We start from the raw sequence: 26,615 nt of genomic DNA, 5'->3' as shown, positions 1-26,615 counted from the left end.
TTCTAGTCAATGTATTTAAAATATTTATAGTATAATAATACTATTAATGTATAATGTTAATATGAAACTCTACAGCATGCAATCGATCATCTAGCATGAAGAAAATCTAATTTACATAAAAATTATACAAATATAAAGAATTAAAATTGAAATTTTAACTCTTTCTTTATGCATACATACCCTAAACAAGCCCTAAATCACCTTCTATGTTGAACTACGAAACACATTACTGAGTACAGAAACAAAAAGGAACCAAGAAAAAAGCCTTCTACATACAAGAAAAGGAGGGAAGAGTATTTATTCTAAACGGTAAAGGGGGGTCAACCTCATCTGCAGTTATTTCTCGATTAGCACAGGCAATGACCATGCCCTGTTATGGTAAACTAATCAGGAGATTTTACGAGTCGGAGGCAGGATCATGATTGCATGGAATGGGGTGCAGGGGAAAGAATGGTGTTAGCTAGCTCATCGTTCACTTTCACCGGAAGAGGTGGCATCTGCTTCATTATATCCGGCATGTCATTCAAGCTGAAAATGGAAGTCAATAAAGCATATAAGAATTGCATTATGATAATCAAGTTTGACAATCCTTAATACTAACAAGAAATGAGCATCCACTAGCACAATTAGTTCTACAAAATTTATTTGCCCTCTTTTAAAATACTCGTATTCAATTAACAAGAATTAATTATCTCGGATTTAAATGGCCATGAATAAGCAAGCAAACTGCCAAAGAAGTTTCCGAATAACATTTTGGTAAACTATATTATATTATCGAGTAAAATTTAGGTGATTCGATCTACACGTTCCTAGGGGTATATGAAAAATAATATTGATGTCCGACAAGACAGTTCAACTGTAGTTAAGAATATTCAGCATACATGAAAACAGAAGCAAACCTGCATACTATCCAATTCTACGACAATAAAGTGAAGAAAAGAAATGAGAGAAAAAACTAACTTGTAGTATGTATAATCCAGGGATAATCCGAGAGACAATCATAAATAGACAAAGTACTGCATAAACTTAAATTATACATGCATGAACATAAACTTGCATCCCAAGCATACCATGCACCTCAGACACCCATGCCTCCACATCCTTGACAGTTAAGAAAACAATGTATGAAATAATATGATCAAATTATCACCAAAAAGAAAGACATTGTCACTAACTTTAACATTATTAAAGGAATCAATATTTTATGACAAAAAGGACTTAATTTTCAATTACTATATATTATAAAAAGGGAAATTTAGCAAAAACTGGAACTTACTCATTCATGATTTTGAGAATGTTGTCACGAGTTTGGCGGAGGAGGACAATATTTTCCTGTATCTGGATAAAGGTAAAGGAGACAAGTTCCATTAGAGACCCACCAAGGCTGAACACATCAGAGCTTTTGGTAAATCCACATGAAGAGCCACAAATCCTATTCACTTTTACATGTTCTCTGTTGCAACTATACAACGAAGATGCTACCTTCAAAGCATTACAGTCCCAGTCACAGCAGATATTAAATTGAGAGACTCTTTAAATTTTTATTAGAATAGGTAAGGGCACAGAAAAATCTAAATCCATAGCACTCTCCCTATTCCTTAAACTTGTGAAGAAAATCAATTGGTCATGATGTTAATATCAAAACAAATATTATTCATAGATTCATACCAAGCATACAAAATGCCCAGAGAAACTAAATATAATCTGAGCAAAAGAATGATGCAACCAATTTCACTGTAGAATAACAAATGTTTTTATTTGTTAAAATACATTTGAAGAATACACTGCTTACACAAATAAATGAATCATTCAAGGAACTTCTATTGGCCAAATAGAAATCAAGCACTCCTTTCAATTTTGTCCAATGTTGTAAAAGTTGGACAACAATGAGAAGTGGTTGGGATAATTCCTTGCTTGAATACTGGACCTGGTTCTATCCAAACAAATATATATATATTTTTTGCTCTCACTACTTTCTGAGTGCTTTCACATTGAAGCATGAGTATGAATCAAAGAGAGGATTTTGGGTGGGGAGTGTCCCTAGGGTAGATAATTTCATAAAGATAATGCGCTTAATAAAATACTTTACAACAGAATTAATAGAAATGAGAAATCAAGATGTTCCAAAGATAGGGTTAACAGACCTGATACTAGTCATCTGCCCATAAATAAATACATAAAAGCATCGAAAACCTTGAATAAAGTAAAATCGATCTATGCATAACATGAGTACTTCACCTGAAAAGCAGAAAGATTTGCAGATATTTGGTTGAAGGCTTGAGCATTCTGCTCCAGAAGTTCTCCTGTCTCCCCGCCAATGGCTGTGAAGCAGCATAATGCACCTTTCAATTAATTTTCCAATAATAACAGCATAAAAGACAAGATTTTCATGCCTAGCAAAATTCAGGCACCATAAATCTAAATTCAAGCTTCATTGTCCACAAAAGCAATAATAAAGAACAGAAAAGGCATTCAATAAGTACTTGCAGCTACTTCCTACTTTTTTTTGTATATTTTAGACATGTCTTGGAACCTTTTTTTCTGTTACTTGCATTCTGCATGCTTCCACAAAAATTAAATAGTATCCATGGAAAGAACAGCAAATTTTCCTCTATCGCTTTTCTCATATTCTTTTCTTTATTTGAAATTGTTAGTTTATTAAGTTGAATAGACATAAAAGGGGCACCAACCAAGTCATGCCAAAGAAAGCAACAAAGGCTAAAAAAACAGAAAGAAATGATGCTTCATCAGTGACTGCTGCATTCTTCAAAAGTCCAACATTTTTTTTCAACCAAAAATTTTAACAGCTTTAACAGATGGCTCCGGCTACCAACCTTCAGTCAGCTATAAGAGGTCTGAACAAATATGCATGGCAGGGATCGAATAAATCCCAAACCCAAAGAACATCTAAAGAGAACACCAAAAATCCAATGCAACTAGTGAGGCAATAAAACATGAAATATAAGACTCTGTCTCCCTATCTCAAGACTATGTACATAAAACTTCTTTTAACATAATACTAAATATATGTTGATGAAAAAGAAAACAACAGATTACAGTAAATAAAATTTAAAAAATTTCTGCCTAAACGATAGTACTTTTGAGAAAGTAAAACTTGCATATAAGAATCAACAAAGCACATCTCTAAACCTTGAGCTATTAGGGCTTAAATTAACAATCTTCAAAGATAAAATCCAACCTTTGTATGGAATACCATCATCATAATCCATAGGAATCATTGGGGGTGCATGTGGAGAAAGATTAGGTTGAGCTTCAAAATGAGTAGGCTTTGCTGAAGGATCTGCAACTCTTTCCTGAAAAACAAAAGATATTCCTAAGAATCTATTGGTCCAAAAAATAGTCATAAAATATAAATATTGCCTTGTTTAGCATCATATCAACAAAAGATTACCATGAATTAGCAACTGCAAGAAAAAATGTTTCTTGTTAAATCTAATACATTCCAAGTCTAAATATTTGTAGAGAGCTTTTCATCAACAGACTAAGGACTGCTCCAGTACAAATTTCCCCAAACAGAGGCCCCAAAGAAAAGATGATGGAAAAGACAAACATGGATAATAGTGCAACCATAACGTGATTGGAGTGTATACCACATGAATCTAAGGTAATCAATCAAAATTCCACCAAAGAAACAGCTCCTTAGCAGCAATTACTAATTGAATCTCCATCTAAGATCTTTACCATGAAAAATATAAAATACTTTGCCAAACTCAATAACTTTCCTACGGTCAATGAGCTTCCCTCCACTACCTCACATGCATAAGAGAGTTTTCTAGTGTGAATGGAAGCATTTATTCACATCTCTTCAGATGTGCCCATGTGAAAGAAGAGATAGATGTAGATACGCAGAGTCTGCATGTCAGTGTCACTGAGAGAGATTATTTACTTTTAGCTCATGTCTAATTTTATGCATTCTAAGAAGTAACCAACAGAGCATGCTCATAGGAGCAAACAGAACACAAATAAGTACAACTTTGGACAAAGAAAGAGAGAACCAGTACATCATACCTTTTTGTCTTTACTTTTCCTGGCAAAATTGTGTTCTTCCTTCCTTCTCTTGCTATTTTCCTTTTTCTGCATAAAGCATAAATCAGATCATGCTCTTTTCATACTCACAAACATAGACATAAAAGACATTTTGACTCAGTAAAACAGAATAGATATTGTTTGGACCAAGCAGAAATACTAAATCTTCTGCTGTAGAATTGAAAAATGAAACCATCAAAAAATGAATTGAATCCAATGATTAGAGACTGTATCATTGTAGTAGCATGCTAAAGCCACTTGATAAATATGTTCTACATGTGATTATATATGTGATTCTATAATTCTACAAATCTGGCAAACAATAACAAGGGGTTTAAATAGACACATATGAGAGCAGTAAGAATTACAGTCTTCCATCTGCGTACAGTCATCCATCTGCTACGCAAAGCCACATCCCTGACTGTCTTATTTTGTAATTGCATGGCTATCTTCGCATAACAAATTATGCTTGGTTCTGTTGCATATCTGCAAGGAGATACCAAAAAATACAAGCACAAGGCAAGAACAAAAGCTTCAATTCATTAACCTTGAAAGTGAAGTTGCAGGATGAATTAGCATAAAAAAGACCAATCAAATTAAAAAAATAAAAATTATGTGCTGACAAAAATAGCATGTTCTGGTGCATCCACAAGAGTGTTTATCCAGTATTAGTTAATAAAAAAATGGAGGTAAGGGACTATGGTCTCTCTATCTTTTTTCTCTCCCTCCAGAAATTTAGATACACCATCTGACCAATAATACCTCCTGATATGGTTGTTTGAAAGACTTGCTTAAATTAGTTTTTTTTAATACCACTATACACTTACAATTAATACTGATCCCATAATTAACCACAGTTAAGGAACGTAATCAACATTTTCATGGCAAAGAACAGAAAAGAAAAAAGATTGGATCATAATGAACCCAGGTTGTAGACTTAATCACATCAGTGACATCTAAATACATTAAATCACTCACTGATTTCCGTCAAATAATTGGCTCAAAGAAATCCAAGCAGATATTGTATTCTACCCAATCCTAGATAACTTACCAATTAGCAAAAAGATTGAGACGCAAAGTATGAAATAGAAGAAAATAAATGCAGAAAATAGTTTTAAAAAAATAAATAAATATGGAACCCATTTTTAATTTTCCATATCAAATATTAGAGTTTTATAACGGGAAAAAGGTAGGAGAGAATCAGTTCTTTGCAGTTCCTTCCTCAACACGTGCAACAAACTGCATGGACATTTGCCGCCTACTTAATTAAGATCTTTGGCAGTTGTCTCAATGCATGATAACACTTCTTATGCAGTTACTTGAGCAATAAATGTTCTCTGCAGCAACAAGGTCCAGAATTTATCACTGATAAAATCGGAAAAAGGCTTCACTTTGGAGCCAATCCAGTTACTGTGTCCAAGCTTCCAAATGCACATGAAAATCCATATTGGCAATATATCTTTTCTTCTTCTATTATTATATAAAACATGAAGCCATATCCCACCAACTTCCACCCTACCCTTCTATAATAAAAGGTCCAAGAGCATTGCCCTCTACCTCCTTACCTATATCTCAACAAATATCTCTCTTCTTCTTTCTTAGCATTTATGAACAGCTCTTCTTGCTTGTTCTTGGCATGAAAAAAGCTATGTTAACAAACATAAGATTTTCAAACAGCATTTAAAACACTCGTTTACAATCTGAATCATATCAATATGCAGAGTGCAACTGTGATAAGTAAATTGGAAATAACACCTCAAAACATAGAAGCGAAAGCTGAAGAGGTATATTTGCAAACACAAACAGAATAAGAATAACCACCATTGATGCATCCCCCATTCCCAACAAAAGAAAGAAACGATAAAAGAAACCAGGCTAGTATGAGCTAATTCAATAAAATGTGGAAAGAACTCAATCGGGTTACTTATAACAGCATGGTTATAACAAAAGATAAAGAAACCACAATTCAGCCAAGAATCTGACCAAAAATAAAACATTCCTAGTATTTGAAATTGAAATTAAAAATTAAAAATTTAAATTAAAGTTTCCAATTTACAAAATAGAATTTCACCAAAAACCCAAAATTCAATGAATCCAAAACAAGGAAAAAGACCCAAAAAAAAACTCACTTTTTTAACCCGTCTTCGAGTATAGCTTGGTCTTCTAAGGTCCAATCCAAGGAAATACCAGGGTTATGCTTCATACCCGAACCCGAGCTCTCGGGCATAGGATTCCCGTTGTTCAAGTGTGCTCCATTGAAAGAAGATGACGCATGATTTGCTTGTTGTTGATGGTTCCCCGGTGGGATGGCCATCAGTTTTAGCTTCAAAAATCTCCGATTTTTACACCCGTTTTTGAGGTTTTACAGAAGAGAAAATGGAAACAAAAAGGAAAAGAAAACAGAATTCTAAGGAAGGAGAAAGTCGGTTCCTTCCCGCCAAAAAAGACGCAAAACCCAGATTAGAAATAGAGAGAATTGTTAAAGATTGAGAAAATAAAAGAGAATCCAATGACAAGGAACGAAACAGAGTACGGGGTATTAGACTGAAGGGAGCTCTAATTGTAATTGAATTAGCAAGGGAAAGGAGAGAATGAAAGGGAAAACGGCAACCGGACGGAAGGATTCAAGAGAGAGAGAGAGAGATGAAGGTGGAGAAGTGTTAATGGAACTGAGAAAATAAAATCAAAATCATTTGAGAACGTTAATTGGGGGGTTTTTGATTTAAAGTTTCCAAAGCTTAACGTACAGTTCTTACATTATTAACTTCTTTGTTTTTCTTTTCTCTTTTTTTTTTTTTAATATTTTGATTTATATTCATTTGCCAGCTTTGAATCTTTGTCGTTTTTCTTTCGGCCGACTTTGGAAACTACTCCCTCTGTCCCAAAAAACATTGCTAATGTTTTAAATTTATGTTTTTTTTTAATATTTAAAATTTTTTTATATTTTAAAATTTTTTATATTTTAATATTAAAAATCACTAAGTTTTAAAGTTTTTAATTTAATATTAAATAATAAAAAAAATTTTAATTTCGCAAAAATTAATGCCATTCAAACAATTAAATTATTGTTTTGCCCCTTTGCATAATAGTTGTGTTACAAAATTGAAAATTTTTTAATTTAAAAAAATTACTCCTTATGTTTCAAGTTGATTGAATAACTTTCATAATGTTTTAATATATTTAATATTAAAATTTAAAATTTTTTATTCAATTAAAATTTTATGATTTTTAATGTTAAAAAACAAAAAAAAAATTAAAATATAATTTTAAAATATAAAATTTTCAAAATTTAAATATTAAAAAAATAAAATATAATTTTGACATATCTCATAAAAATAAATAAAAAATGAGACGAAAAGAATATTAATTTACAAATTAAAATAGTGAATCTAGCACAATTTTAATTCAAATTCTACTACTTGTAAATTTTTTTATTTCTAAATTATAATTTTTTATAAAAAAATCCACGACATATGCACATATTGATATATATATATATATATATATATATATATTAAAATGATATTAATGTATTGTGATATATTGACATTGATGTATTTTTGACGTATCATTTAGGGTTTGTTTAAAATCGTTTTTAATCTTACATAGATAGCATATTTATTTAAAATTCCAAATATATAACCTTAGAGTTGTGTCACCAAGATTTCTTACCTAAAACAAATATAATAAATGCAAATGGATTTTTTTTTTTTTTAATTTTCATATGAGCACAATCGAGTCTCCACAAAATAGGGTTGAAAAAGGAATAAAAAAAAATCCATTCCATAATTTGGGTAGTTGGAAATTGAAATCAAAATGACAAAGACAGATTGTTCATTTTAATATCATTCAAATTTGACTTGAAATTGGCTTGCAAAAATGTCTTCATTTTGGCCATGGGACACCCCATACTTGTCAGTTCCCAATTATTGGACTTATTATAAAATTTTTTAAAAAATTATTATCTTTTTTCTTTATTGTTTGAGAGTTGATATTTTTGGACTTTTCTTTACCTTTTTTCTTGTAAATTTCTTTAATCAAAATGTTGTTTAAGTAAATTTTTTAATGAGAGATTGCATGTATAAATAAATATTATAACCACAATAAAACAATTTGATTTCAAGCATTTGTACTAATTTTTTATATGATAGTTTCTTTTTATTTATGAAAATATTTTCAATATGGTTATGATATTCAATTTTTCTCATATTTCCATATTTTGTAATTTTTGCATGAAAATAAAAAGAATTTGAGAACATGAAAATTATATGAATTATGGATTAAACAGGAGTGAAACCCAAAAAAACATAAAGGAAATTAATGAATTTAAGGCATTCTCTTTTTTTTTTTGTTTAATTTCTCGACCCAATTAAACTAACACTTATTAATAAAAAAATGGTATGATATAATCAGGGTAAAATCCAAGAGCTAATGAGATGAAGAGCTGAAATAAATGGGAAAAAAATTGTGTGGAAAATGGGCTAATTGATATCTAGTAAGCCCAAAGAATGAAACACCAATAATGGGCCTAAAAGTAAAGAGTGAAAACAACTGTGGACCAAACAGTAAAAAGAATAAAAGGCCAAGGAGTTCAGTTATGGCCCAGAAGGTAGGAGCTGATCTCTCTCTATCTGAAATAAAGAAATTCTCATTTCAGAAAAAAAAATTGCATAAAAATAAGTAAAAAAAAAAATATTAAAAAAATATATAAGTTGAACAAATTTAGCTTTCATTTGGTTTTAGTCCAAAATATAATAATTTTAATAATTTTTTTATAATCTCTTAGATATATAATATTATTAAATGCTCATTTCCATAAATTTTATATCTATACTTGTTAGATTTTTCTTTTTATTTATTGTCTTCCTCATAAAAACTGGCTGAATTGGTTATTTATTCATCATTTCAGGTAAAGGTGGAAAAATAGTGGGTTAGGTATGGCATTTGAATCATTTAAAATTTGGATAATTTAGAATTTAAATTCTTTCAAATTCAAAATTTTTTTAAATTAGAAGTTCGAATTTCTTCAAATTCGAGTTAATAATCATGATAGAGCAAAATTGATTGGACTTTTATACTTAAGAATTAATATTGCGAGGTTAGCTTCAATTTCAACTCCAATTTGGATTTTTTATTTTTATTTTCTTTGTAATATTTAATTGTACTTTGGTGGTCAAATATTATGCTCAAACTTCGCCAATTCCAGCCTAGCCAACGTATATAAAGACAAAATAAACAAAGGAAAATGGTCGGTCATTTGCAGCTAATTATACATGTTGCTTCTTTAACTAATTTCTTGGTGAATGCAAAATGCTTTTATGCTTTGATCAGCAATAAAGCAGTGTCAGTAATTAAGCAAAACCAATTTGATCATCAATAAATAACTCAATGATCAGTGGCTGGGACGACATTCTAACAATTATAACTTTTTCAAAACTCCATTTTGAAAGTTTCAAATTCCAATGAGACGCATGATATTAGATTTATAGGATAAGAGAAAGTTATCATTATTATTATTATTATTATATAGCTCAAAATCTTTATATACCAAAAATAAAACTTGATAGTCATATATTTTAATGGCATATGTTAAAAATTTTAAGATCTTGAATATCATTGGAGTAAAGTTATGCAAAGCAAAGAAAATCTTATTTGCATCAGTTTCAAATGTCATATTAAAATCCAATTTGATCAGATTTAGAAAGTTCATCTAAAAATATTGATAAAATTACAGTTGATTACATCGTGATGAAGCTTTTTTTTTTCTTTTCATCATAACTATGATTGCACCGTATGTGATGTCCAATTTTATGTTACATAGCTTGTTGATTAATTTTTTAATTTTTTAGTTGATTTTTTATATTGAATGTATTATTTATGTCATATTTGTGAGATTATTTGATTTGATGTAAATTTAATTTTTTTAGATAATACAATTAAAGGTATCTCCAAGATTTGTTTGAGTCCAATTCTCCATTTGGACAATCAAGGCAATTTGTAAATGAATTTAATCTCATTAAAGAAATATTAAAGTACTTTTTTTTTTTTGGCTAAACATATTTTACATATATATATACTAAAGAAGTTTAACAGAAATAGGGAATCCAAATCATAGGCTTTAAATAAATCTTAATTAATAGGGTTAACAATTGGTAGGTCAAGTTCATAATTGATAATTCATCAATCATCGCCAAGTTTAGCATTGGTTAACGAGTACTTCGCATCCCACACCACATTTTTTTTTATCATTTTTGGATATCTTAAAAAAGTTTTTGGATCACAAAAATTTGTTTGTAGTAAAATAAAAAAAGCCCCAAACCCAAGGCCAAAATCACATGCATTCACGTTCCTTGCTATCAATCGTAATTGCTTAACAGCATAGCATAGAAACACCTAGGTGCATGTGAACAGCCAAATTCTATACACATTTGCTTCACTCTTACGGTGCCTGGTAAAAGGATCAAAGTTCCAAAATTAAGAAAAAAATTTTTTTTTTAATTTATCCGACTTGGCGATGTCAGTCAAGACACGTGGCAAAATGATAAACTTGAATCTATATAAGCTTTACCCTTATTATGAGAAGATATACAAGCTTGGTGCATCTTAGGGTTTATTTTTGAAGTGGGAGAGAAAATGAGGAGAGAAAGGCTTGAGTTGGTTTTCCCACTGTTAGCTCTTGCACTGAGCTTGTGCACGGTGGATGTCGAGGCCGCGACGTCGTTGCAGCCGCCGGTGAAGCTGGTTTGGCATTACTATAGGATGCATAATAGGTGTGGTGAAGCAGAAGTTTATGTCCGGCACGAAGTAGAGTTGTTCTATAAAAAAGATAAAACTATTGCACCTAAGCTTGTTCATTTATTATATTCGGATTCTTTCGTAACTGTAAGTATTTTTATCAATTAAGCACGCTTTTTTTCATTCTTTTTATTTATATTTCGATTTTTCAGCTAGCTACCCTTTTTTCTTTCCATGGATAGGATCATAGGAGATAGAAAATAGTGATAATAAAATTCGAATTCTCACTTCATATGTCTTTTTAAATCTTTTTAAATTTTCTTAATAATTAAATCAAGAAATTGAAGGCAGTAATTATTTTTTTCAATTTTAATAATTAATTTTCCTATGACAAAATTTTGTTCTTATTTATGAGATCCGAGGCTTAAATAATTGTGAAGTACTAGTAATAAAAAATTTTGTTACTTTTAGGAGATGTAGATTATCAAAAAGCTGAATTAGATTTTTGGTGCTAGTAATTCATTCTTTAATCCTACTATGCTAAGGTCCTCTTGTATCAAAAAATAAATTTTTTATGTAAATATAAAAATGCAAAATTATTTTTCAGCGACACATATTAGGTTCGGCTTTTTTTTTTTTCGTTGTTTTTTAATCAATTATTTATTCGAAACACCTTTAATTATCATTTATGATTATGACTTTTTCAATTATGAGTGAATTTTAAACATGTAAATGGCAATTAAAAATAAAATATATATTTGATGCATTATTAGTTTATAGATTTTATATACTGTCAGTGAATGGAATGATGTCATCTCATTAATTAAATAAATTAGATGATGTTATCTCATTAATGAATAAATTTTTTAAAAAATTTTAATTTTTATATATTTATTTTAAGGATTGATATTTGCTCATTAATAAGATGGTATTATCTGATTTACTAATAGCGTATAAAATTATACATTAACAATGTATTAAATATAAACTCTTAAAAATATATTAAAAAGTCTTGAATAGAAAATAGTTGAGAGAAGTCTAAGGAGAGGCATGCTAATAGTACTTACTCTTACCCATTCACAAATTTCAACTCTTGATTTTTTTTCGATGTTTAAAATTAGGGAACACCTGCACCAATATATGAAGGCAAAGTTTTTATATGATTTATTTCTTTTAGAGCCAAATGCTCCATATCTAGTAATTTATATGTTTCAGTTTCAGCTTGTATTTCTAAATTTTAATGTTGTACCAAAAAATTTATTAATTATGGTTTTATAAGCTTCATGCATATGACAAAACTGATCTGATTTAAGTTTTAACAAGTAACAGCCATGGAAAAACAACTTGGTTAGCTCATCTTGTTGATGGAATTGTAGGGGTGTGATGGTTCAATCCTCCTAGATGGCCCTAATTCAGAGAAGACTGCACCGCAGAACATTGGACTGGGAGGGTTCGTATATATCGACAAGATTAAAACCGTTCTTGAAGATAGGTGCCCTGGGGTCGTTTCTTGTGCTGACATTCTCAACCTTGCTGCTCGAGATGCTGTTCACTTGGTATAAATCCCTATCCTCTCTCTTTCTTCTGGTATACATGCAAAATATATTTATATGCATTTTAACATATACTTGACCACATGTAATCGTGATTAATTTATTTCATCGAATGACACTAATTTCCGGATGAGTTTGTCAAAGATATCGAAGCCTCCTAGGGTTGAAATACACACTCAATAGGGCTTGTTACTTGTGTCGAGATTTTTATTTTGTAACTTAATGTTTGCCTACTGTCAGTTTGATTTATTTTTATAAAAAAGGTCACAATCTAAGGATAAAAAAAAAATTGCATTCGTTATATTTTAAACTGTAAATTTACTAAATGTCATATTTTGAAAATAAATGTACAAATTAATTAGCCAATTCATTTGATAATTCTATTTATGTTGTATAATTAATAGATCTATTACTAGAACATGCTCAAAGGTAGCCACCCTCAACTTAAAACGAATCTATATAGGGCAGATTGTTGTTATAAAATCATTAACTAATGAAATCCAAAACTTTATTTAATTAATTTGTACAACAACAAATATGATATTTGAATTTTAATATCTTTAAACCTTTTCGACTACGCTCGTGTGAAAAAAAAAAAAAAAAAAAAAAAAAAAAAAAAAAAAAAAAACTAATGATGTGATGGATCAACAGGCAGGAGCACCATCTTACCCTGTATACACGGGGCGAAAGGATGGTATGACATCTACCGCAGCATCCGTTGATCTCCCTTCACCATCCATCTCGTGGGAAGCTGCCCTAGCATATTTCACATCAAGAGGCTTGGACGTGTTGGATATGACAACGCTTCTAGGTAAAACCACTAAACCATAGTTAAAAAACCCTCAGTACTTCCAAAAAAGAATTCTAGCCAAATCCAAGAGATCGGTTCATAAAATATTAAATTTTTAGTTTTAGTACTTATGATTTAAATATTGACAGTTTCAAATAATAATAATAACAATAATAATAATAATAATAATCCTTTTCCGGCAGCTCTTTCGTTGGCAAATCCATAATCTAAGTAAACTAATTGGATGGTAATGGGTTTCAAGGACTCTTAATAATGCTTCCTTCTTTCTACTTGAGTTCTTACGTTTCTTCGATGTCAGGAGCACATTCCATGGGGAAAACACACTGTAGCTTCATTGAGGATCGGCTGTACAATTTCAATAATACAGGAAAGCCAGACCCAAGCATGAAGGCATCATTCTTGGCAGATATGAGAAAGCAATGTCCACCGCGATTAAAAAAGGACCAAAGCAACCCGATGGTATTTCTAAACCCAGCATCTGGATCCAAATGTAATTTCACCAACTCCTACTACTCCAGAGTGTTAACCAATGAAGCTGTCCTTGGAGTTGATCAGCAGCTACTCTTTGGCAATGATACTAAGCAAATCACCCAAGAATTTGCCTCTGGCTTTGAAGATTGGAGGAGATCATTTGCTCTTTCCATGAGTCGAATGGGAAATATCAAAGTTCTAACTGGAAAGGATGGCGAAATACGCAAAAATTGCAGATTTACAAATAAAAACTATCCTAGTAAAAACTAGGAGAGTCACTCTGCTGGGGGAGGAATGATTCATAATCATAAAAACTATAGGGATGATTGTTATTGAAATGCCAAATGTCTTGGATTAAGGTACAGCAGAATATCAATAAAAAAACATAATGGAGAACTCTTTTCTCTCCAAAAATAAGTTGTATAATTTGTTCAATCCTGACCTAAATTGTCCCATAGAAAAGCTATAAGTTCAATTACCTAATAACAACTACACAGCATAAATTTTCTGTCTGTAAATTCATGTACATAAAAGTAAGAAAACAAAATTGTTGATGCACAGTTTAACATTTAGATATACAAAAGAATTTATATTATATAAAGGTAAAAAGCCAAATCGCACTCGCCTAACCTGGGAGAGCTTACCCGTGATAGCTAATGAACCTAGAAAAGATGGGAATTCTTACCATTTTCGTCTTTCTTCCACCTCCAAAATGAGGAAAAGGAGAAAACTGTGCAAACTACATCACAAACACGATGCCAAAAAAGAGTAAAAGCAATCTTAATCGTGGTTTCCCTATTATTCTGCAAACATTCTTAAATAGAATCCTGGTTTTTACCCCCTTCTTTTATCCTCCCAACACAAGTGAAAAGAAGGGATAGAAGGGGCCGGCAGAAGGTGAATGTTATTATTTTGATGCAAATAAATAGATTCCAATGATAATTCCAAAAGACAGTCAAGAAACTAAATTTGCATCAACGAAATGTCCAATAACTCTAAGCAGAACCAAAGGCCTGTTTAATAATTATGGCACCAGACAAGCATTAACTCAAGGTAAAGCTAGTGTTTAGATTCTCCATAAAGTGGGATTATATCATACTACAACAATGGTTATCCTAAGCACCAAACTGCTGAGACTAAGAATGCTGAAGAAATTATGAGAGCCTGATTAGTCATCTAATAGAAAGAAAAACAAATCCCTTCGTACAAAGATTGGGATCTAGAAAAGAAATTCAAGTTGATAATTTTCCTAAAATCATCATAAATTGAACATCGAACCGCCTATTTGCACATTTTAATTAACAGACAAGTGCACTCTAAGAAGACACAACAGCCTGTTCAAATGACTGTCGAACCACACAAGCATTAATTGTAACCAAGATTAGTATGGAAGTTTATATCATACTGCAGTAATCATATGCCAAGCACCAAATTGCTAAGAATAAGAGCATGGAACAAGTCCAGAAATCTGATAAATAGGTCATCAGACCAAAAGAATGAAGGTCAATGCTATGAAGGAAAGACTAAGATCAGGAAGAAAAATGTAGCTTGATCATTTTCATGAAATCTATCATAAATTCAACACCTTAACTCCCCACATGCAAAGTTTAATAACCTCTTTGATGCATGAGCATCCTAGAACTTTGCTAAATTTTTATGTTGATATGTTCTCTCTTTGCCAGGAATTACGTTTTTATTTTTATTTGAATGGTCAGTGACTCAACATGAAACCTTTTAATGAATTTGAAGGACTAAGAGTAGATCAGGTTTATTTGTCACAAAGGGCCAGGATAACAAGCCCCTATAATCCTAGTATATATAGTCTTCTAGACTCATTATGCAGGCCCAATGCGTTTTAATCTGATTCATTAATAGTTCTACAACCCCAAACCTTATTGTTCTTTTTCTTGTTCCAACTCCAATTCTACAACAATTCAGCCTCTATTTTTTTCTGTTCTCTTTCTATTTCATTTTGAATCAAATTTCTTTTGGTGTTAAATTAGGAACTAAGGCTGGGACTAGAGCTGATACAGTACATAACAATCTAAACTCGAAGCTTATATGAAAGGTCGCTGAAAGAACAGACCATCTTATTAATATTTAGCTTCGAACAGAATATGCAAGGGAAATCATCTGAGAATAACTGATGAACAGACACAAACACACACACTTATGCACACATATATACATTTTTATAAAAATTTTTCGGTAAAAAGCTACTTGATGAAATTCTTTTCCAAGGTTTGACCAAAACGAGATAAAATGAAATTATAATTAACAGCTACTTGAATTATATAATATATTCTGACTATTTCTTTCTTTTATCACCAGTTCATCTTGATTTCCTCAAACAAACTTTCTTTTTTTGATAATTTTAGTCTCGCAGGAACGAGCAATGTGTCCATGCTGTAAACCAATCCTTTTACATAATAAATTAACAAATGATTTGAAGTTTAAATCTCTAATAAAATTGATACTAGGTCCAGATTTCACCAAAATTTTGATAGTAATACATAAAATTACTATATATTAATTTACATAACCAAAAAATTACCATTACCATATTTGACTTGAAAAAGTGTAACCCAAAGAATAGGGGAAAAAAGTGTGCCAGTATGAAATACTGAGTCTGCTCAACTCAAAAATTCTTCTACATGAATTTTATACACTCTTTTGCATCAGATATTACTATTGCTGTAGAAAGGAATAAAAACCAGACCGAAGTTACCTTGGAATAGACTTGAAGATAATGAAGTGAAAAGAAAGGATGAATCTTAGGACAGCAAAAGCACTTCTGCTTTATACTCCATCATAAGAGACCCACCATAAACTTTCATGCCATGTCCAAACTAGGAATCCCCGATACTAAATATTGGCTCAAAGTTCTGTTGCCTTTTTACCATGAAAGTAGGTGGGAAGTGCTGCAGACTACTCACTATTCCAAGCTGAATGGCCTTTGTTCTTGATTAGCTCATTAAAACAAAATGTTGGATATACGAAAGGTTATTATGAAGTTGAAACATTTAATAGAGCAGGGAAGACAGTGATGTCATGCATGCCCATTGACATACTATGAATTTGCACATTTTAAATGCCAGCTACCGTAATCATAACTCAGCAATGCAAACAATTCATGCCACTAATTCAACATGTTAATGTTCTCATTCCATCCATTCAAAAAGGAGAAATGATTTGAACCAAAAGCATTAATTCTGTCAGAAAACTATGTAATGCAAGGCAATCCTAATTACTATAGTCAAGAAAAACCATTGTCAAGAACAACAATCTATGTCTTTTCCCATTATACTCAGTTATATGGATCATATTAAACCACTGTGTCCTATTTAAGACTATATCTCAGTAAACCAAGTAAAAGGTGTGGTCCTATCAATGTTGTTCCTGTTAGTCTTCTACTCCCTCTCTTTGACATAGGTTTTAGGTATCATGCATTAACTCACATATTGTCACATGGGCAATTCATTATCGTTTTTATGTGTTCAAACACCATAATGGTATTAGAGTTTCTAATATGACAATGCCTTTGCATTATCATTAAGAGAGAGAGAGAGAGAAACAAAAGTATTCACTGCAAAGTAGCACAAAAGAGTTAAATTTGCACGTCACCTCTCACTCATAATTCCATAAGAGGAAAAGATTATAATTGCTAACCTTGTAAAAATTTTGATTGCAGCACCTATGCATCTTTTGACATGGATTGTTATAAGTTTATCATTGAAAATCTGCAATCAGCATACAAAAGAAAATGATTGAAATCAAAACAAGCATCCCCAACTATCGAGTTGTACAGGTACATCAACCCCACCATCTCTGCCATCAAGAACATTAGCCACTCATCCAGAATTAATGGCATACTCATTACAGAGCGAAAGAAAACAGCCTTGAAAAAAAACATATCATACAGGAAGATATAAAAGCCCATAAACAAGGAAAAGTAGGCACTCGTTACACTCGAAACCTGAGTTCTTTGGTAGGTTAAATTTCGTTTAAGCACAAAAAAAATTGTTTCTAAAAGAATTAGTATGGAATCAACTTGGAAACGAATCAAGCACTCCGGGTGAACTCTCTCACATTTCACTTGCAAAGCTGCATTAAACTGAAGCCAAGGTAAGGCATCATATTGATCATCATCATACCAACATAACGGTTGATTCTAACAATACCAGGTTAACTCCCCCATGTTTCATTTACAAAACTGTATCAAACTTAGGTCAAGCCAGCAATGCAGAAGTAAGCCTGGTTACCCATCTAAACAGTAATTGAAACTCTTAACTGGGGATAATCCGGTTGCTCACATAGAAGAATAAAAATTGCTATCATCCTGTCATTACCAAAAATGTTGTCCAAGTTTCTTTCTACCCTGTGGAAGAAAAATAATACTCTTCAACTTTTTTACAAAAGGGCAACTAATAAAATACATCTCCTAACAAAAACAATTTCTATTTTAGGAGAATTTAATAAGACCTGGGATCTTGGCTAGCCAGCTCAAATAATTGAAAGTAGGTGTAACCAAACACCCTAGAAGTCCGAAATAGGAGGGGTTGTAAGTAGAATGGACACTCAAAGCTGCGAATGTTTGTGTAGAGACAGAGAGGGAAGCAGTATAACTTAATAACTAAGAGGCATACCTTTTTTGTGTCATCTATTGACCGGTTTTCCCTGATGATTTTTTTACGGTTCATTATAAGAATAGCAGCCACACAAAAGACAGGCAAATCATCATCTCCGTTGCTAGTTGGTGAGACAACACTGCATATGTGGAGGTGATCATTTCTAGGCCAAAAATTCTGTGTCAAACAACAAAAGTGATAAGTTGATGCCCCTTTAATTCCTTCATTCTCAGACAATGAATGTTTCAATTGTAGGCCACCCTTTAAACCAACATTTCCATTTTCATGATTTTCTTCTCTAATTTCTGCCCCAAAATCCCAAGGAAGTTGTATAATTAATGCTTCTAGACAGATCTCCTATAAATTGCAGGTGACAGATTCATCAAAATCAGCTGCCCACATCATCTACATTGAGGTTGATATCGTTAGTGCCAATCTCAAACAGAAAAAAAAAGGGAAAAAATTGAAAGAATAAGTAAAGTAAATACAATTATTGTCACGGGCTCCGACCTTAGACTCAGAATCCGTGCGACCTTAGACTTAGAATTACCTTCTTCTAGCCTAAATCAGCCTAAAACACAAGCGTGCGCGCAAGTTTGAGAGAGAAATAGGAAAACAAGATAGCTTGCTGGAATATGCTTTGTATTCACTGAAACAGAAGTGTATGATGGTGTACAAATGAGGGTGGAGCAGCCCTTTATTTATAGTTGAGGCTCCCAGCTACACTTATGGCTAAATCCCTAGTATCAAGGCTAAAATCAAGGAATTACAAAGATTACAATCAATCAGGATTCTATCTCCTGATTCTAAGGGTCAACTAAATCTGATAGAAGGCTCTTGCTGATCCTGAGGGCTTCTAGAAGAGTCAAGCAGGCAGTACCATGCAGAGGACGTAATGAGGGCGTTGCGAAATCAGGTGGGGGAGAATGTCACGCCTTGGGTGGGTGCGCCAGGCACATCAGGTGCACCAACATGCACACCCGAGGTTGAAGCCCACACACCAAGCGCACTGGCGGGAGTTTGCGGACAAGGCCTTGAAGGGAAGGCCAGAACACCCGCACAGCCTGCAAGCCAGCCCGCAACCGACGGATTTTGACTCGGCCCGACCCGATGGGGTCGATTTCTTTTTTTTTTTTGAAAATCGGGTTCGGGTTTTAGACAAACCAGACCCGACCCGATATTATATAAAAAATTATTTTTTAATTATTTTTAAACTTTTTATTTATATATTTATATATTTATATTTAAAAAATAATATTTTATTAATTTCTGTCCGGATCAGGTACGGTCTATACAAATGTCGGGTCCGGTTCGGGTATAAAAAAATAAAAAAAAATTCAGGTCAAGTATGGGTTTTATGGTTATAAAATCGAGTCGGGTTTGAGGAAAGCAAAAACCCATCCCGACCTGACCCGTTGCCAACCTTACAGCCTGCACAGCCAAGGCCTGGCCTGCACGATGCCCACACCACCTGTAGAAGGGCCTAAGAAGGAAGATGCACAAGGGGATCTTCTAGAAGCCTTCCGGATCAGCAGGAGCCTTTTAGCAGATTTAGTTGACCCTTAGAATCAGGAGATAAAATCCTGATTGATTGTAATCCTTGTAATTCCTTGATTTTAGCCTTGATACTAAGGATTTAGCCATAAGTGTAGCTGGGAGCCTCAACTATAAATAGAAAAGTAAATACAATTCATCCTTTTTATGAGAAGTTCTTGAGGTCTTTCCAAATTTCTTATCTAAACATCCCCAATAGGCTAAAACTCCATTTTAAGAAACCATGCCCATTAGCTGCACCTCATACATTGAAAAACTTGAACTTGACACTAAAATAAGGTGGAGCAAGTCAAGATTTTGAGATTCAATTAAAATGCAAACTGATAATAACTAGTATTATTCCCTATATAAATAGCTTCATAACGATTTCTGTCACTTGACAGAGCAAAGGGAAATCTGTTATTTAAATAAACTCTAAGGGCCTATTCATTTAACTTTATACTTTAAAAGAACCCTCATGGATGCAGCACTCAAAGTTGCCAGTTGGAAATAATACAGGGTTTAAATTCCTGCAAATAGATTTCTGGACCTGCATCTATAAAAACCATCAGTACCCTAAGTTGGAGTTATATGGGGTAAGACAACCATGACGGATCACAACATGCAGAGGCCGTGAAAAAGGCAAGGCTCAAAAGAAAAACAAAGACAAAGAAGAAAAGGATAAAAACTCCATAAATATGGGGGCCCAATCAAGTATGCAATAAAGAAGATGCTAGCAACATGGAATGCTCTAAATAGGCATCAAAATATTTGGCTTTATGCTCAATCTGGTGACTATTATGGCAGTTCAAATTTTAACACAATGCTTACTTCATTGTTTCCTAGATATATCAAAATAGAGTAGTACCATAGATTGCAACAGCTTGACAGCGTTAAAAGAGACTAAAGGCACAGACCTCCCACCTAAGAAGAACCTTATTGAATGATAACTCTAGGCGAAATAGAACTAGTAGCATTGGAAATGCAAAATGAAGGCTTTCAGCACCTATATTTGATAAATGTGAAAAAATTTCCCTGTCTGTGCGTTCCAAAATATGCCACAATGCTTGCAGCTGCTTCATCACTCCAGTTGGCCCCTTCATCAGAAAATTTTCAAGCTGGAGGCATGTGGAAAAGCAGAAGTAAGTGGAAAAAACATAAATGACCAAGATCAACATATTCACCAAGTTGAAAATACCATTCTCCTAATAAGCATCTCAAAGCACCAAAATAAATCTGCATTATCCTCAATGAGAACAATAAAAAGAGACAGCAGGTCTCATACCTACAATCAAAATCCACCAAAATAAAGCTTAGTATTAGACATTTAAGACTCAAAACTTGAAGTTGAAACTTTCAAAGCTTTGCACCAGATAAATAGCAATTCAATAAGAGGAAGGTTCAGCAAAACGTGTTATGAGTAGAGGGCTAAAACCTTGACAATAACCAGTTGCAGGACCAGCCCATGCATAAACAGCAAGAATGTCGGACATTCTAGCCAAGTTTCTTGTATCCTCATAGAACTCAAGATGACTCACAATTCTTACCACATCAACAACTGAGAAAGGAAGAATCCTGTCAGCTGTGAAGAATAATTAATAAACAGTATTTACTTATCTAATGCAATATAAAAGGGAAAATGTTTTCCGCTGCAAATAACACAAGGTAAAAAAGTTACCTATTGGGTGTAGAGTCTAAAGCCATTCAGATACTCTCTCATCTGGGGCAGCCCCTTCTTGAGATCTGGATGCATTTACCAATGGTATTTCTGAAACATCAGATATTCTTAATTTGTTCACTGTTTTTGTTTTATAACTTACATTCTTGGATCTAAGGATTGGCACGTACACGTCAAGGTGGACCAATTCAATTTCATAGTTATAATGGCATGAGATATTTTTAGATAGTGAGGGTGAAACACTTGATTCCATGATTAAATCAGCATTGTTATTGATTTGAAAACTACACATATTGTCATCCTCAAATATCAATTTATATTGTGCAGAATACTCTTCCTTACTTGCATCAAATTCTTTCTCATCTTCACTCTTCTCAAACAAATCTGTTACTGGTAAAGGAAGAAAATCAAAATCAAATTCAGTTATGAATTTTGACCTAATATAGTTTTCCCTTATTTTTGAGGAACAGTGGCCACACAGACCGAAATTTAATAAAAAGCAAGAGTCAGATGCAGCAGTGTCAGCGTTTCCCCTCCAACCGATAAGGTTAGCACAATCACTACAACTCTCTCTTTGGTTGGCATATGACTTATCAGTACAGTTATCACCCAAATCATAATATTTCTCTCTTCGATCAGTATCATCAGAGGAAGCTTGCCTAGATTCAACTTTTGCTTCCCTTTTCGCCCCATCTTTGGAGGATGTCCTCGTATCCGAAACTTTTGAACTCACAATATAGGCAAGTGAACCAGTTCCTACGCTTGAATGCATTGTCTGGCATTGCTCTAAGAGGTCCTTGTAACGTTTCCTGCGTGCATTTTCCATAAAGCTGTCAAATATTCAAAAATAGCAAAACAGAGCCTTGATCTTAACAAAGGATAGTGGTGTGCATAACATTCCCAGAAAATTTTCTAAACAATTTTTAACTATTACAATAAACAAGTCATTAACTCTGGATGCATAAACGAGCATGAATCTCTCTGCTCGTGTTGAATCAAGAGAGATCCTCTCCCCAAAAAGAAAAAAAAGATTCTTTAAATAAAGCTAATGTACATCATTTTCATAACAAAATCATATAACTAAAAGTTATAATCAAACCCGCATATAGGTCCTAAACTTATGTTGAATATAAAGAGTTTTAAAGTAAATTACAGAAGCATGGTCTTAATGGAATTCTATCCAAGCAAAAGGGACCTAATTTGGTCACTATTTGTTAATTTTCTTCCTCCTTGCTGCATTCTCAATTCTTTGCATTTTGAGCTCTTTTCTCAGCACTTAACACCACAGTATGTTTCTCCATGTAAAGCTATTGGTATTTGAAGCCAGTTGTAGCTTGCAATGCCAATGAAGTGGATAATGATAAAGTAGAAATTTCATTATCCTTAAATAATACAAGCTAATGTTGGTAATCTTTCCATAAAGAACCTGTAAAAAGGTATTCTAGTTGGTATAAAGCAAACCATCAAAAAAATAAGACTTTTCTAAAAAAAAATAACACATTTTTCAATCATTTGCTAAGCAATAAGGAAAACAATGCCAAACAAAAAGATGTGTATCATGGATAGCTATTTCCTGTATATGAGTAAGATCATATTTGTCTATCTGTTGACAATAAAAAGTGGAGAAATAATGGACAATGCAGATAATTATTGAAAAAAAAAATTGATTATCAAAAGCTAACCATGATTGAAAATGAAGTACGGTTACAGAAGAATTTTAACTAAAAAAGGGTATTCAATCGGTTTGACGTACAAGCAGATCAGCCTAAAAATAGGCACTTACAAGGAAAAAAAAAATTAGTATAATTTGAAATGGAAAAGTGAAGGACTAGACCTCCGAGCTATCCTTAATTGCCTTCAGTAGTCTGTAGTGCTTCCCAATTCATAGTAATTTAGGAGAAATTCCCAAACTTCTGGTCTTACAGATGGATCAACCCCATAACATCAATGAGATAAATTGCTGTTATAGTTTTGCACCATCCGGAGAAAATGTGTGTACATACAAATTTGGCAAGGGAAGGGGGAGATAGAAAGCATAAGCAAATACAATAATGACAATATCTGAAAAATAACAGCACAACACCTAAAGGTCTTAAAGTTATTCAAGGTTAAGAGGTACTAAATGGAACAAAACAAAATGATAGAAGTTGCTACTTTGTATTTTCTCCTCTTATTTTTCATGCATCCAAGCTGTGCATTGACACCAATTTTCACCTTCCACCCCTTAATTATGAGCTGAGATGTACAGAAAATAATATGAATACAAGCAAAACAAGATGAGAAGTGTCATTAAGCCTAGAAGTTGCAACAGGTTGGAAACCATGCAATTTCTTGAAGCCGAACCCAAATGTGTTTACAAATTTAAGTACTTGACCATGTCCAAAACTGCAAATCCAAATAAGCAATATGTGTTCCACAACCAAGCCATCCAAGAATTAGAGATGAAACGGGTTAAAGCACGTATCCAACCAAACAAAAAATTAATTCCCAACATATTAAGGCTCTCTACATTTTGGCATTCAAAAATTAGAAAAATTCATGAAATTAGTGACATGATAATAATTATGCATACAACTTACCATACACAACATTGAAATACATAAAAGAAATTAAAGAAAATTTGATTATCATATAAGGTAGTAAATGACACTATGACAGGTCCTATTAGAGCTGGGACAAGTTGGTACCCTCTAAACCTATCCCATTTCCATCCATGGTAAGATCCTGTTTAAATGAATAATGACATATAGTTTAGAAAGGCATGAAAGATAGATATTTCCATAGGTTATGGGTAAAGTAAAATAACCAAATAAGAATTAGCATTTAAGAATGTAATTAATGTTCAGACATGCCAACCTCCCTTATAATTAATGTTTTGTTGCATTTGATTTTCGGGATATATGCCTTCCCTCACAATTCAAACTTGTCCCTTATAAACTAACAATTCAACTATTAAAGGGTTAGGAATTCAACAAAGTCTCCGATCACTAATTATGTATTTCACATTTGCTGAATGCCTTACACTACTGAAACAAAAAATGAAACCAATTAAAATTTTCATTTTTGTAATGATATCCTTTCCCATTTCCAAATAAAACCCTAGCTCTTGCCCTAGGGATCTCATTTGACTCAAATGTTAGCAACTAAAGACCTTATAAAGTTAAAAAAAAGGTTCCATTCAATAAAAAACTATACAATACAAAGGAATTAAATTTCGATTCAATAAGAAACTAAATCATTTGATTCTCATTTAACTCGTAGAATTATATTAAGAATGATAAGGGAATAATCGTACAGCTAAAAACAACCTTGAAGGGAGACTGGAAAAGGCAAGGATCTCCAATGTCGCAAACAATAGAACCAAATCTTGACTAAGAATGCTGAAGAAATTATGAGAGCCTGATTAGTCGTCTAATAGAAAGAAAAACAAATCCCTTCGTACAAAGATTGGGATCTGGAAAAGAAATTCAAGTTGATAATTTTCCTAAAATCATCATAAATTGAACATCGAACCGCCTATTTGCACATTTTAATTAACAGACAAGTGCACTCTAAGAAGACACAACAGCCTGTTCAAATGACTGTCGAACCACACAAGCATTAATTGTAACCAAGATTAGTATGGAAGTTTATATCATACTGCAGTAATCATATGCCAAGCACCAACTTGCTAAGAATAAGAGCATGGAACAAGTCCAGAAATCTGATAAATAGGTCATCAGACCAAAAGAATGAAGGTCAATGCTATGCAGGAAAGACTAAGATCAGGAAGAAAAATGTAGCTTGATCATTTTCATGAAATCTATCATAAATTCAACACCTTAACTCCCCACATGCAAAGTTTAATAACCTCTTTGATGCATGAGCATCCTAGAACTTTGCTAAATTTTTATGTTGATATGTTCTCTCTTTGCCAGGAATTACGTTTTTATTTTTATTTGAATGGTCAGGGACTCATCATGAAACCTTTTAATGAATTTGAAGGACTAAGAGTAGATCAGGTTTATTTGTCACAAAGGGCCAGGATAACAAGCTCCTATAATCCTAGTATATATAGTCTTCTAGACTCGTTATGCAGGGCCAATGCGTTTTATTCTGATTCATTAGTAGTTCTACAACCCCAAACCTTATTGTTCTTTTTCTTGTTCCAACTCCAATTCTATAACAATTCAGCCTCTATTGTTTTCTGTTCTCTTTCTATTTCATTTTGAATCAAATTTTTTTTGGTGTTAAATTAGGAACTAAGGCTGGGACTAGAGCTGATGCAGTACATAACAATATAAACTCGAAGCTTATATGAAAGGTTGCTGAAAGAACAGACCATCTTATTAATATTTAGCTTCGAACAGAATATGCAAGGGAAATCATCTGAGAATAACTGATGAACAGACACAAACACACACACACACTTATGCACACATATATACATTTTTATAAAAATTTTTCGGTAAAAAGCTACTTGATGAAATTCTTTTCCAAGGTTTGACCAAAACGAGATAAAATGAAATTATAATTAACAGCTACTTGAATTATATAATTTATTCTGACTATTTCTTTCTTTTATCACCAGCTTATCTTGACTTCCTCAAACAAACTTTCTTTTTTTGATAATTTTAGTCTCGCAGGAATGAGCAATGTGTCCATGCTGTAAACCAATCCTTTTACATAATAAATTAACAAATGATTTGAAGTTTAAATCTCTAATAAAATTGATGCTAGGTCCAGATTTCACCAAAATTATGATAGTAATACATAAAATTACTATATATTAATTTACATAACCAAAAAATTACCATTACCATATTTGACTTGAAAAAGTGTAACCCAAAGAATATGGGAAAAAAGTGTGCCAGTATGAAACACTGAGTCTGCTCAACTCAAAAAGTCTTCTGCATGAATTTTATACACTCTTTTGCATCAGATATTACTATTGCTGTAGAAAGGAATAAAAACCAGACTGAAGTTACCTTGGAATAGACTTGAAGATAATGAAATGAAAAAAAGGGATGAATCTTAGGACAGCAAAAGCACTTCTGCTTTATACTCCATCATAAGAGACCCACCATAAACTTTCATGCCATGTCCAAACTAGCAATCCCCGATACTAAATATTGGCTCAAAGTTCTGTTGCCTTTTTACCATGAAAGTAGGTGGGAAGT

The 26,615-nt window shown here is 32.6% G+C and overlaps 1 protein-coding gene and 2 pseudogenes across 1 annotated transcript; 1 reads left to right on the top strand and 2 right to left on the bottom strand.

Annotated features, from left to right (window-relative positions):
* Positions 1 to 91: 91 nt before the first annotated feature.
* On the bottom strand, positions 92 to 6,822 carry LOC111279605 (uncharacterized). The gene is made up of 7 exons (XM_022866567.2): positions 6,177 to 6,822; positions 4,416 to 4,533; positions 4,030 to 4,095; positions 3,200 to 3,314; positions 2,239 to 2,321; positions 1,277 to 1,338; positions 92 to 528 (listed from the first exon to the last, which is right to left on the bottom strand). Exons 1-7 carry the CDS (start codon positions 6,359 to 6,361, stop codon positions 417 to 419), a joined length of 741 nt encoding a protein of 246 aa, XP_022722302.2. The 5' UTR covers positions 6,362 to 6,822; the 3' UTR covers positions 92 to 416.
* Positions 6,823 to 10,588: 3,766 nt separating this feature from the next.
* LOC111280008 (putative peroxidase 61) lies at positions 10,589 to 13,668 on the top strand (annotated as a pseudogene).
* A 3,569-nt stretch (positions 13,669 to 17,237) lies between these two features.
* On the bottom strand, positions 17,238 to 26,258 carry LOC149510928 (uncharacterized; annotated as a pseudogene).
* Positions 26,259 to 26,615: the final 357 nt, after the last annotated feature.

This window comes from Durio zibethinus, chromosome 27, assembly GCF_047325235.1.
Source record: "Durio zibethinus cultivar Kanyao isolate XHJ-2024 chromosome 27, ASM4732523v1, whole genome shotgun sequence".
NCBI classification, from domain to species: Eukaryota; Viridiplantae; Streptophyta; class Magnoliopsida; order Malvales; family Malvaceae; genus Durio; species Durio zibethinus.
This window is presented reverse-complemented; position numbering and strand designations above follow the sequence as displayed.

Bases quoted from the DNA above. Each gene is read 5' to 3' on its own strand.
- LOC111279605 (XM_022866567.2), bottom strand. From the start codon at position 6,361: ATGGCCATCCCACCGGGGAACCATCAACAACAAGCAAATCATGCGTCA. The intron at 4,096-4,415 runs GTAATTCTTACT...TGCTTTATGCAG, and splicing joins CTGTACGCAGATGGAAGACT to AAAAAGGAAAATAGCAAGAG. The intron at 3,315-4,029 runs GTATGATGTACT...TTTGTTTTTCAG, and splicing joins GGAAAAGTAAAGACAAAAAG to GAAAGAGTTGCAGATCCTTC.